Raw genomic sequence first — 13639 nt, 5'->3', positions numbered from 1 at the left:
CGTACTTTCAGGCATAAAACCGTCCAATTTACCAAATGACCGTTCCGTATTCAAAAACTTGCAGAAATGTTGACCACAAATAGAAAAAAATTGGACAAAAGCATAAATTTTTGACAAGGTTGTCAAAAATCAATTTCTCCAACAAGAAGCCCGTACTGAACGCCAAGTCAATATCAGTACTTTGCGAGTCTAATTTCAAGTCTAGATATCAGTACTGATTTAGAGCTACAACCATAACACATTTAAGACTTGTCAGACTTGGCCAAGACTTGGCAAATCTTAATACACGTGCGAAAATAAAGTTAAGTATGGGAGGTTCGGTAATTGGGTGAAACTCATTACACAGAAAAAGTTGTGAAAATTTTCACAACCTCCGGCCTACAAAAAAAAATTGATCAAATTCCTATAATTCTTGCTCGTCGTTCTTTTATGTACCGTTTCGACCGCATCCTTTTTGTCCTTTAACTTTTCAATTCTCCGTGTCCCGTTTTTTCTCCAATAACGTCGCTCTCCCAAGACTTTGCTTTTCGTTTTCTCCGTTTACGTTTCTGGATTTTATTGTAGTATGTCATATGTGATGAAGTATGTTGTCGTTTTTGCTGTAGTATGTTGAGTATGCTAGTATGCTGGTTTGTTGTTTAGGTCTTATAGCTTTCTGGGGTGTGACTTAACTTTATTCTCGAGTTACGGCTGGATTGTCCTTTGACTTTGCAATTTTACTAATTTACTAGCCTTCCTTTTGTAGTATATTGATTTTGCTGCTTTATGTTTGTGTGTACTTGTATGATTGCTAGTTGGTTTGGTCTTGTTGCCTTCTAGGGCGTGACTTAAGTTTATTCTCGAGTTACGGCTGGGTTGTTTCTTGACTTTTCCAACTATCTTAGTCTACAAACACACTAGTGTAGTTTATTCAATTTTGCTGTATTCTGCTTAATACCGTTAGTATGCTGATTGTTTGTTTTGGTTTGGGTTTTGATCGGATGTGACTTAAGTTTTTTTCTGGAGTTACGGCTAGTAAATTTCTCGACCTTTGCATCTTTTTAGTGTACTACTGCATTGCTGTAAATTAGTTTGTCGTTAAATATGTCGTTATAGCCCCATAATGAACTATATTAGATTGTCTTGCAGTAACTTCTCTCCTTCTTCCTGGGGTGTGGCTTAAGTTTGTTCTGGAGTTACGGCTAGTTTGTTTGGTTGAGTTTTTGCTGTGGTCTGCTAACGTAGTTCTTTCCAACCTCATTTCACGCCCGTTTTTTCCCACCGTCCCGTTTCGTTGCGTTGCGCGTTTTTCACTCGCTTTCCCGCACGTCCCGTTTTCGTTCCGTCGCGCACTGCTCGCTCGACTTCTCGTCTGTCCCGTTTCTGTCGCGTCGCGCGTTGCTCGCTCAACTTCCCGTCCGTAACGTCTCCGTTTCGTCGCGCGTTGCTCGCTTGACTTCCCGTATGTCCTTTGCCTCCCTCCGCGTTGAGCGCATAGCGTTCAGCGCTCCAGTTCTGTTTTTGTCTGGCACTGTGTGCTCGACGACCTTTTCTGCTCTTTGGGCGGTTTCTTTTACAGACTGTCTACAGTGTGCTGTGTTTGGTGTCTTTTGCGTTGGGTTTGTTTTGCGTGGCTTTGGTTTGTTTGGAGTGTGCATATAATAGATGACCGTGTGCAGTGGTAGTTTTGCTGGTCTTTGAAAATAATAACATCGTGATGTCTAATAGTCTTGATCAAAAAGTCAAAAAGTTGTACGCTGCCAGGTCGAAGCGTTAAGTTGAATTGCATGCTACACATGAAGATATACTTCATTGTATAAATAGTCAAAGTAGGCGAGTGAAAGTTGAACGCCTAGTAACAAAGTGCAACGAAGCATTTACGACTGTTGTAGACAAAAATGAAGACCTGATTGCATTTGCTAGAAAAACGGAGGATCCAAGTGCACCTGTTCCTTCATTAGAGTCTTACTTGGAAGCAATGACAACTAAGAACGACCAGATCCACACTTCAGCACAAATCTACATCTACTCTGCTGATGATTAATTGAGTGAGTTTTTGGGAACCGGGGGCTTTCATTCGTTGTAGATTTTCCTCACTGATGGCCTCGTCAAAAACATCCAGTCAACGTAAGCATGATTACGTAATTGCTATAATGAAGCGCGAGGAAATTGAAAAACACAATGATGCAGCCATTCGCCTGGCAAAACAGAAAAAGCGGATGTAATTAGATGAACTGGAGGAAAACAGCAGGAAACGCTTGGCAGAGGCAACTCTGCAAGAATTTGAATTGCTGGACGCCGTTTCTAAAGGTAGCCAATCTGAAACAACTGCAAGTGCTAGGAGCTCAATGAGAAGTGGAAAGGCTGTCCTAGACTGGATCAACACCTCACTTGCTTTAAGTTTTCACAATGTGGAGAAAACTAGTGAACCAGAGGTTATGATTGACCCTCCAGAACATCCTAGCCACAACAACGGCAATACAGTGGAAGATCAGAACACTGAAATTTCAATGCATTCTATTCCAAAAAATTGTCGAGGCAATTACATTTTAAGCAATGAGACCTTACAACAACTCGATCCTTATTACAATCCACCTGAAAATTTTTTGGCTGCTGCTAACACACAGGCGTTGTACCAGACGCACCTACGAGCGCAAATGAATCAAACAGGCCAACAAGGCACGGCGCTTCCGAGAATAACTAACCAAGGAACCGCAGATAGCCACCCGCCTTCTGTACACGCCCCAGGGGCTTCTTCACCACCCATTCAAGAGCCCGTTCGACCACAAATATATCAATAAATCAAAATAAATCGTCCGATTTGTTTTCCACACGCACAACTTCAAATTTCAGAATCCAGGGGACCTGAAACATCAGGTCTGCCCAAAAATAATTCGGCTCGGCAAATATGCTCCCGACAACAAATTATTTTTTTCCCCGAGCACCAAAAGCCACTCTTCCTCCTTTTCCGACAACAAATCTTTCAGCCCCCGCAATAAACGTTCCCTTACACCCAAGCGCCCCACCAAGTCAAAACACTCAACAGCACAACTCCGAACCCGCCCATCCCAATGACCTTCCGATTCCGAACCCAGTCTTCGCACCTAACCTCACTGCTCCCATCCCACACGCCACTTTGGTTAATCAGCCTCTCGTCAAAATTTTTCAGAATAATAATAACCGAGTACAAAAAATTGTACGTTCGGTTGCTCCGCCTGTCCCAAATATGCCCAATATCCCTCTTGGCCAAAACTTCGTGCCAAATTTGAGTCATTGGCGGTTTCCACAGCACAGACCGTCAATATTCAACCAAGACACAACCACCGTGAATAGTCTGCCTCCAAATGTACACATCCATATCGCACCATCAAGCATTAAATTTCCACTACGAATTTATCAGAATTCGCCCCCTTTGATTGATATGCAATCACTATCAGGTGCACAGCAGGAAAACCTGATCAAGACTACTAGTAATGTTGTACCTGGTCTAGCCACTCCGTTTTTTCAGCCAACATATCCCTATGTTGGGCCCACTCCGTTGAGTTGGAGCGGTCCGCAGGTGTCTGCACCTGCCCCTCCGATACCGGACAATGAGTCATTGATTAGGGAATTAGCTGTTGCAATAACAAGCAAGAGAAACGACCCTTTGCCCGAGTGGAAACTTGCAGAGTTTAATGGCGACCCATTAAAGTGGCATGATTGGTATGGTCAGTTCAAAAGCGCTTTCGACTCGCAGTCGCTCACTGATGACGTTAAATTGACGTACCTTAAAGCACTCGTCGCCGGTAAAGCAAAGATTGCAATCGCCGAGGTTGCTTACTGTGGTTTAATGTACAAGGATGCACTAAGGACTTTTGAACGTAAATTTGGCCAGCCACAGGCAGTCGTAAGTGCACACTTGGACTTGGATAAACTAAGCAATTTTCCACCTCTTAAAATGCACAATAGTGATAACATCATATACTATTCTGTAGCAATATCCAGCCACCTTGGGGTTTTCAAGTTGCTATCATATGATGCTGACTTGAAGAGTGCTTCCCTAATTAACCAAGCGGTACAGAAGTTAGCACCAAACATGAAAGGGTCATGGTCACTCTTTACGGCTAAGAAGCACTGGGTTAAGCCTACCCTCCTTGACTTTAACGATTGGCTTCAAGAAAAAGCTGAGGCCCCTGATCTTATGAAACAAAGCGCAACCAAGGCCAAACCTGAAGAGAACATCACTTCAGTAACCAAGACCAAAATAGCCTCAAAAGTGCTGGCATCAAATTCACAACAAAAGGAAACAAAGAAGCAAATGCCACCTTCTTCCACAAACACTTACTCTCGCTGTGTTGTATGCAAAGGTAACCACCGGCTATGGGAGTGTCGAGTTTTCAGGGAAAAGACCCCATTACAGAGAGCTAAGTTGGTGGTGGATAATAAACTTTGCTTTTCGTGCTTACGCGATAAGCACACATTCCGCCAGTGCCCTCAACCGAGAAAGTGCCGAGCAGAGGGTTGCAATAGTTCGCATAACACACTATTGCATGTAGCAGATAGGGTTTTCCCAGCAAAACAGTCAACAAATTCCAATACCATTCAACCTTCTGGCAACATAGGTCAAAGTAAAGCAACTTCTAGTCAACTCCAGCCTAATAGGACCACAACATTGTCATCTGTTACTGATGTTAAGGGGCTCCTTCAGGTAACGGAATTTCAGTTGGTCAATTCATCCGGTTTAGATACCAAGGCTTGTGTGATACCGCCTGCTGTAACTCTTGGATGGCCGGTAGTCTCGCAGATAGACTCGGTTTGCACGGTAAAGCACTAAAGCTAAATGTCAAGGGTGTTAATACCGAAGAAGTGGTTGACACTAGAATTGTTGAAGTTACTGTGAAACCAAGAGAACATCAGGATTTCGGACCATTTACCATCAACCCTTTCGTTAAGGAGAATCTGAACGTCGGCTCATATATAATTAATGTACAGGCCCTCAAAGAGACTTACCCACACTTAGCAGTCCTTGATCCCGTGACATATTCCTATAAAGACATTGAGATGATACTCGGACAAGATGTCTATCACGCCATCCGCCCGTTAGAATGCTTCTCTGCCGATGAGAAGCGTTCACCCGTTGCCGTACGCTTACACATAGGTTGGGTCTTCAGCGGTCCGTTACCATCAAGTTCGTGTTAAACCTCAACGTGCTTTAAAGTGAATATCGAACTTGACAAGGAGTTAGCAATTCAAGTAAAGTCATGGTACGACATTGAATCATTTGTGGCAAGCAAGCAGGTCGACCCACGATCAGCAGCAGACGCAAGGGCTCACGAAATCCTTGAAAATACCACTGTACACAATGTCCTGAGATACGATGTTGGAATGTTGTGGGCAGCAGACAACACCAAGCTCCCAAATAGTTACTTCTCCTCCCTTGTTCAACTAAAATCTCTCGAAAAACGATTGGCCAAGGATGAAGACCTTAGAGAAAAGTATACTAGTACCATCAAGGAAGACCTAAACTAGGGGTATGTAATTGAGGTTCCAGACGCTCACAGGGTTGAGAACCGGTCCGATAAGGAGTGGTACCTACGCCACCATCCGGTTTTAAACCCGAACAAACCGGGTAAGGTGCGTAGGGTGCTCAATGGGGCAGCAAATTTTCATGGTGCCTCACTGAATAAATCTTTGCTCACTGGCCCCGTTCTGTTCCAAAACCTTATTTACGTACTTCTTCGCTTCCGACAACATCCATATGCCGTCTCTGCCGACATCGAGGGAATGTTTCTACAGGTTGGCGTATTACCATCAAATCAACCATCACTTCGCTTTTTGTGGCGGGAGGACCCCACAATTAACGTTGTAGTGTATCCATATACGCGCCATATATTCGGGGCTAAAGATTCGCCCACATGCGCCAACTATACACTGCAACGCACTGCGAGAGACAATGCTAAGTTTTACCCCAAAGCTGCAAAAGCCGTCCTTGAAAACTTCTACATGGACGATTACCTTAACTCAGTGGAGTCTCCTGAAAAAGCCAACAATAGATCGGAGGAATTGGTACATCTTCTCCATCTGGGTGGGTTCAAGCTTACCAAATTCGTAAGCAATGTGCCAAATCTGGCTGATCGAATTGATGGCTCTCCTCAATCTACTGAGCTCAAGGTTATTGTTTCATGTCAGGAGGATTCATCGCATGTGCTAGGGTTAAAGTGGGATCACACTAATGACACTTTAGTTATGAGTAGGGGTACAAGCTGCGCTATCACCAAGTCCCTCACTTAACGCTTGGTCCTAAGTCTTGTTTCGAAAGTCTTTGACCCCATTGGTCTTGTCGCACCGTTTACCGTCGGTGCGCGACTGCTCTTAAAAGAGATCTGGCGTGTCACCGGACAACAATGGGATGACGAGCTCCCACAGGACATGGTTCAAAGATTTTTGTTCTGGAGTGCGGACTTACCAAAGCTTGGAAACATCAAAATTCCTCGAAGTTACTTTAGTGGACCCTTTGATAATATAGTTGCATATGTTCGGTGACAGTTCCCAGGACATTTTTAGTGCCTTGCATTTCTTCGAGCCCGAGTAACAACTCCTACGGGCAAGATAAAAACAGAGCTTGCGTTTGTTGTGGGGAAAGCGCGCGTGGCGCCAATGAAAGTAATGACTGTCCCAAAACACGAATTACAAGCAGCTGTGCTTGCCGCTCGACTGAAAAGGGAAATTACACAAGCACTTACTGTAACTGTTAACCAAGTTTTCATGTGGATTGACAGCACGACCGTTCTCCAATGGATTAACTCTAATCAAAAGCAACCAATATTTGTTGCAAACCGTGTTTGCGAAATTTTGGAGTATACCAGCGTTGACCATTGGAACCACGTCGCAACTAAGGATAATCCAGCTGACGCTGGCACGCGTGGAATGTCCGCTGAGATTTTGCAACTAAGCAGTTGGGTCAAAGGTCCACATTTCCTAACTAATTCACGTTTCCCGTTTGTACCGAAAAACATGAAACTTGGCGTCAACCAAGCAGTCACTATAGAATACACCGTATCTCTGGCTACATCTGTCAAAAAACAGACAACTCCCGTTCCTTCACTATTTCCGTTTGATAAGTTTAGTTCTTATCAAAAGTACTTGCGCATTGCCGCATACGTTCTCCGGCTTTTGCCGAAACATGCCGGCTACTGTAACCTCGATGGTAGCATTACTGACCCTACTGAGCTTCACGAAGCCGAGCGTCATCTACAGTACTTGGTGCAATGAGAGTCTTTTGCAACCGAAAGAAAAAATCTTCTTGAAAAAAAATCTGTTAAACGGAGTAGCCGAATTGCTCCACATTCACCGTTTAATAGTCCAAATGGGCTAATCCGTTCCTCGGGCCGCATCAAGTGGTTAATTGAAGTTGGGTTTAACTTAAAGTACCCAATCATCTTAGATGCACGTCATCCGTTTATAAAACTGTTCCTCGAACATACCCACGCAAAGCATTTTCATCAGGGCGTTCAATACCTAAGATCAATTGTGCAGGAACACTATACAGTACTGAAACTAAGATCGTCTTTATGTTCTATCAAAGCACACTGCCTGAAATGCCGAGAATTCCAAGCTGTTACTATGCAACCAATCATGTCCGACTTACCTAAAGAGAGACTTGCTTACCAGTTGCCTCCCTTCACGAACACTGGCGTTGACTACTTTGGGCCATTCTATGTTACTGTCCGCCGTACTACTGAGAAAAGGTGCGTCTTCCTCTTCACCTGTCTCACTACACGAGCTGTCCATGTCGAGATAGTTACATCCATGGACACCAGTTCTTGTGTTATGGGAGTTGAGTGGTTTGTGTCACGTTGGGGTACACCTGCCATGGTTTGGTCTGACAATGGCACTAAATTTATTGGAGCGGAGAAAGAACTCCGAGAAAGTATTGAAAAAGGGAACGTTGTCAACATTGCAGCTGAGCTCGCTCACAAAGGTATGAAGTGGAGGTTCAATCCACCCAGCGCACCACATCAAGGTGGCATCTGGGAGAGGTTGGTGCGCAGTTTCAAGCGCGTGTTGTATACTATTTATGGCACGCCTCGCCTAACGGATGAGGTACTGCATACTACCTTTTGTCTCGTGGAGAATGCCCTCAGTTGGCGTCCTTTAACACTCGTAAGCGCTGATCCGTGCAATTTGAACGCTTTAACGCCCAACAACTTTCTTTTAGGAGAACACTCTACCAGTATTCCGTCTGTTGTCGGCAATAATGAGTTCGACCATCGTAAATGTTACGCCCGTGCGTAGTCGTACGCTAATGTGATCTGGTCCCGTTGGATCAAAGAGTACGTACCGACGCTAAACCGACGCTCTAAGTGACAGACGCCTGCCGAGCAACACCTTAAGACCGGTGAGTTGGTTTGGATAGTTGCGGAAACCAACCCTAGGGGTTACTACCCAACCGCTCCGATTGTGCAACTCCGTTACGGCTCCCATAGCGTCGCGCTCTCCGCCGTTTTACGTACGTCGACCGGTTCACTTGTCCGTCCGCTTGTAAAATTTGTACCAGTTTTCCCAACATCTTCTTCCGGGCCAGAGAAGGTTACGTAGTAAATGAACGAATTTTAGCCAATCAGAATCGACTATTCATCTAACCTAATTTTAAGTAAATATAGCCACTATATGTATCGATTAAGCTGGTTTTCGGCTTAATATTTTTAGGTTTTCTAGACAATTGCCGATTGATTACGAACTGATTTTGACGTCAATGACACCAGACAAAAAAAACCTGTTAACTGAACAACAAAAGATCTTGCCGTCTAAGTTTCACTTGTCGTCTTGAACTTGATAATACGTTGTCTTGATCTTCCAATGCTTATACGTTGTTATGTACGTCCGAATTTCAGATTTTTCGTTATATATGAAAAAAAATTGACTTGAAGCCTTATCAATAGACTGTCGTTTTGTCGTATTAACAGCTACAGTCAGAACAAATCTAAGAGCGTTCAGCTTATTTTTTTGCCGTCTCTGACCATATTTTGTTAAATAGTACGTTTTACCAATACGTTGCCGTTGACAGTTATTTTACAAAATCTTGCCAGATGACCGTAAATTACTTGCGACAATTGTGCACTATAACCAAATTCCCATCATTCAACCATGCCTATTAAATGCTTATTATGTATTCAGCTCTCAAAAATTCTCTAATCTTGAACGCGGACTAAAGTTTTTACCCTGCTCTTGAAGTCTTGATCTTAGAGTCTTGAAAACTCTCTATTTTTTGTTTGATTTTCAGTACAAACTGGTTAAACCAATTTTTTGAATGTGTTGGTTTTCACATTTTTCAGAAAACAATTTTCTTTTTTTAAAACACTCCTCTTAAGTTGTCTCCACTTTAACTTTTGCTCAATATCACATTGATTCATTGGTTATTTCGGCTATTCTTAATAACGGTAATGCAGTGTTCTACCTATGGTGTCGCAATTTGGTTATCTTTCTTCAGATGTATTAAAAAAAAACACTTTTCTATCAAAACTTCTTAAAAAACCGTTTTCTTTTAAGTATCTCTCAAGAAAGACAATTATATGTGTGTGTGTGTGTGTGTGGACGGGGGGGGGGGGGTTCAACATCACGGAGGTAACAAAATCACGGAGGTGAAAAAACGTTCACGCTCGAACCTAAAATAATGAATACTTTAAGCATAAACTATGCTACAATTAGTCGAAAACAGCATTAGGACTGATGAACAAGCTAAACCGATTGCCCGGGTCGAGGTTTTTGGGTAAATTTTTGTAAGAAATGCGGTGAATGCGGTGAATTTTCGTAAGAAATGCGGTGATTGCGGTGAATGCGCTGAAAAAAAATAATTCAACGCTTTTCACCGCATTTCTTACAAAATTTCACCACCAAATTCACCGCCTTTCTTACAAAAATTCACCACATAGACTATTATGGCAAATTAATGTAAGAAATGCGGTGAATGCGGTGAATGCGGTGAAAAAAAATAATTCACCGCTTTCTCTCAAGCGGTGAATTATTTTTTTTCACCGCTAGATGCGGTGAAAAAAAAATAATTCACCACATTTCACCGCATTTCTTACAAAAATTCACCGCATTTGCTTTCCAACGTTTACTCAATATGATTTAAATTCACGAGAAATGCCAAGGTAGTAAGTGACAGTTGGGGCAGTGGAGTAAGCAGCTGAAGGCATGCAGGAGTTCACAGGATCGAACCCGTGTTGGGACGATTCTTTTTTGTAGAATACTGAGAACGCGGTGAAAAAAAATAATTCACCGCGATTCACCGCATTCACCGCAAAAAGATGTAAGAAATACGCGGTGAAAATTATTTTTTTTTCACCGCATTTCACCGCATTTCTTACGAAAATTCACCACCAAACCTCGACCCGGGTGTTGATTTCCCGGGTCGAGGTTTTTGGGTAAATTTTTGTAAGAAATGCGGTGAAAGCGGTGAATGCGGTGAAAACAAAATAATTCGCCGCATTTCATTGCATATCTTGCAAAAATTCACCGCATTTCTTACAAAAAAATTACCGCATTTGCTTTCCAACGTTTACTCAATCTGATTTAAATTCACAAGAAATATCGAGTATGTAAGTGACCGTCATGCAGGAGGTCCGAGGTTTGAGCCCGAAATTTTTTTTCACCGCATTTCACCGCATTCCTTACGAAAATTCGCCGCCAAACCTCGACCCGGGTTGCCGCAAATTGTTTATGTTTTACGTTTTCTAAGCAAACATCTCTGTTGAATATCTAGTGTGGACTTGCTTTAGCCTGGACTTGCATCGCCTTCTCTCTGTTCCTTGGATTTCTGAACCTTATGGAGAGGTCATTTGGAATCAACTCAGCTAGGTTCAGGGTGTTCGATATTCTGATGAGTTTGGCAACTGCCTCTCTCTGGATGCTTTCAATGGGAATGATTCTCAAGTACAACTGGATGACTGATTTCGGATGCCCAATTGTGTATAACATAATTCAACTCACTCTCTGCTCAATCTCTATCCTTCTACAGGTTTGAGCAACAAGTTAAATAAATTATGACATGTTGAAACTGTGCTTGAACAGACAGTTTTTGCTCGAAAGCAATATTCCCTAAAGCATCCAGTTTTTTTAAAAAATTTTGAATTGATTTTCCTGTTATGAACTTGAACGTTTCTCTAGCTTTTATATGGCTCTAATTGTTACCAGGCAACTAATATAAAGTAAACGCTACCCAGTTGAAATTTTTAAATTTTTTTTCTCGATAAAATGACCTCCTAAAACTTGTAAGGACAAAATTACATCGATGGTTTCTCTAGAGATCATAACAGCGCAAATTTTGCGTTTCGTGTTTTTTTTCAGACTTAGATGTCTTTCATAAACCACCGCTGATATTTAACTATTTGTTTTTTTAATCTGTTTTTCTTTTTTGTTTTTTTCTGTTTGTTTTATCTGTTCTGTTTTCTGTTTTTTTATTTGTTTTTTAAGCTGATTAAATTGAAGCTCTGAATGTTTTTATTGTTTGTTCTATGAGTTTATGAATTTATGATCAATCTGTATCATCCAGCTCTTGGTAAATTTGGTAAAATTATAGCGCATTACATTCATTGGATTATTAGTAAGATGCTTTTCTGCATTGCTAGATTTTGTGGATTGGAACGAATGCGAAGGAAATCCAAAAAATTCGACGAAACAAAAGATGCATAAAATGGGAAAAACTTTCCAACGACCAGCAGGAAACAGCCGAGCCTTGATATTCTGGTTTGAAGTTGGCAAACCATGGCGTTCGTGAAATCTGTCCTTAAAAATCAAATACTGGGTTCCGTCCACCTAAGGAAATTTCCTTTTACTAATTCTGACTCTAAAATTACAACAATCTTTATGAAAAATAAATGACAAATGAGAAATTCAGATTTACGTATCTTTATCATACTCAGCTTCAAGTTTATCCTTGCATTTTAGCTAGAAATCATCCTTGAAAATATATTTGGTTGAAGATCCTAAATTTCTGCTTCACAGCTAGACCCAAGTTGAGGTCCAGACCGAAATGGCCTCTGATCAGATCGTCTCAGACAAAGGTGACCTCTTATTAGACCGGCGCAGACTGCATTTGCCTCTGATTAGACTATAGTGAGCTCGAAGCTCCGTGTGCACTTAAAATGCGCCCGAAAACCTGCTTTGATCAGACTTGCGTGCTCGAAAGTCACCCCTGATCAGACTAGTGTGCGCTTGAATCCGCCTCTGATAAGACTGAAGCGTGCTCAAAATCGCCCCTGATCAGAGTGAAGTGTGCTCAAAATCGCTCTGATAAGACTGAAGTGGGCTCGAAATCGCCTCTGATCAGACTGAAGTGCGCTCAAAATTGCCATGATCTGAATTTTTTGCGCACGAAGTTGCCTCTTATTATACTAAAGTGCGTTCAAAGTAGTCTGATCAGACAGTGATTTTGAATATGAACAGATCATTGGATATAGTTATAATATATTCATTTCATGAAAATTGATGTTTTTGGTCATATATCCAACCAACGAAAAGCCGGTTCTAAAATTAGTGCTAATGAAAGAAAACCCAAGCGCCGGAAAAAAAATAATAAGTTCGCCATTAATTCATATTTCAACTAAATGGATGAAATTAGACTGCATAAAAACGTCTTGATCTACAATTATTCCCAATCTTTCCAAAACTGGACCGGCAGTTGGTATCAGCTGGAGCCCATGGTAAAAATCAACTCCATCAGGCATTCGATGGGCATCTGATCTGATTGCTGCTGTATTTTCTCGGCAGATACATGGTGACATGTTGACTTTTGGCAGGGATTAAATCTGTCAGTAAAAGAGCAAAAACATTTGAAAAGATACTCGCTCGACTTGGCCTCTGATTAGACTAGTGTGCGCTAGAATTGGCTTGTGATCAGACTAGTGTGCGCTCGAAACTGCCTCCAACCAGACCGTTCCAGACTGAAATGTACTCTGATCAGGCAAGTTCCAGAGCATTGTCCGCACAAAAGTGCGCTCAAAACCTTTTCCAGACCATGTAATTCGGGCGCACCGAGAACATGTGTGCCCTAGAGGATCAGAGCGTCATATTTCGTCCGATCAGAGCTCAATTTCGTCTGGCCACTTCCACCTGGGGAAAAGAGAGCTAATGATTGGTTTGTGCTTTTGAACCCATCGATCATAGTTGTAATAAATTTTCCCTCCCCCTGTTACCCTAGTGATCAAAGAACTCCAAATGTTGCAAAGATGTTGCTAGGAATATTGCAAGGTAATACATACCAATTCGCATGCAAGGTCCTTGCCCGATATAATTTATCTTGCCAGTTTCTTGCAAAATTTTGAGTTTTTTCCTGGTTACCTTGTTGAAATTAAAGTTTGGTCGAACTTAAAACTTTAATCAACTATCGGAAAATCTACTGAAGTCAAGTGCAAAATTGCACGAGTTTTTCAAGATTTGAATCCGCCGATTAATAGGGCATGCATATACTAACAAATTATGTGATATTTGTGTAACATCCCAGCTGCAGTATAAGCTAACTCCATATACTGCTAGAGATATGGCTTAAAGGACTCGAAACCTACTATCTCTATAGAACCGTGGCCAGACAACAAAGCTCTGCTGAGGAGCAATTTTATTAGTTTGATACCACTAGCTGGGTTATTAAGATAGCATGTTACTAAGGAAAATTACTGAAAAT

The 13639-nt window shown here is 41.9% G+C and overlaps 1 protein-coding gene across 1 annotated transcript in view; it reads left to right on the top strand.

The window, feature by feature from the left end:
* LOC142355130 (uncharacterized) overlaps window positions 1-11877 on the top strand; it is a 29555-nt gene extending 17678 nt beyond the window's left edge. Inside the window, exons 3-4 of the mRNA XM_075407389.1 lie at window positions 10740-10978; window positions 11589-11877. Of these exons, the coding sequence (XP_075263504.1) occupies window positions 10740-10978; window positions 11589-11699 (350 nt within the window). The 3' untranslated portion in view covers window positions 11700-11877. The remainder of the gene's footprint in view (window positions 1-10739; window positions 10979-11588) is intronic.
* Window positions 11878-13639: the final 1762 nt, after the last annotated feature.

Source organism: Convolutriloba macropyga, unplaced genomic scaffold (genome assembly GCF_964194025.1).
Source record: "Convolutriloba macropyga unplaced genomic scaffold, txConMacr16.3 SCAFFOLD_1528, whole genome shotgun sequence".
Taxonomy (NCBI): Eukaryota; Metazoa; Xenacoelomorpha; order Acoela; family Convolutidae; genus Convolutriloba; species Convolutriloba macropyga.
The sequence above is the reverse complement of the archived record's forward strand: the minus strand, read 5'-3'. Positions and strand labels throughout refer to the sequence as shown.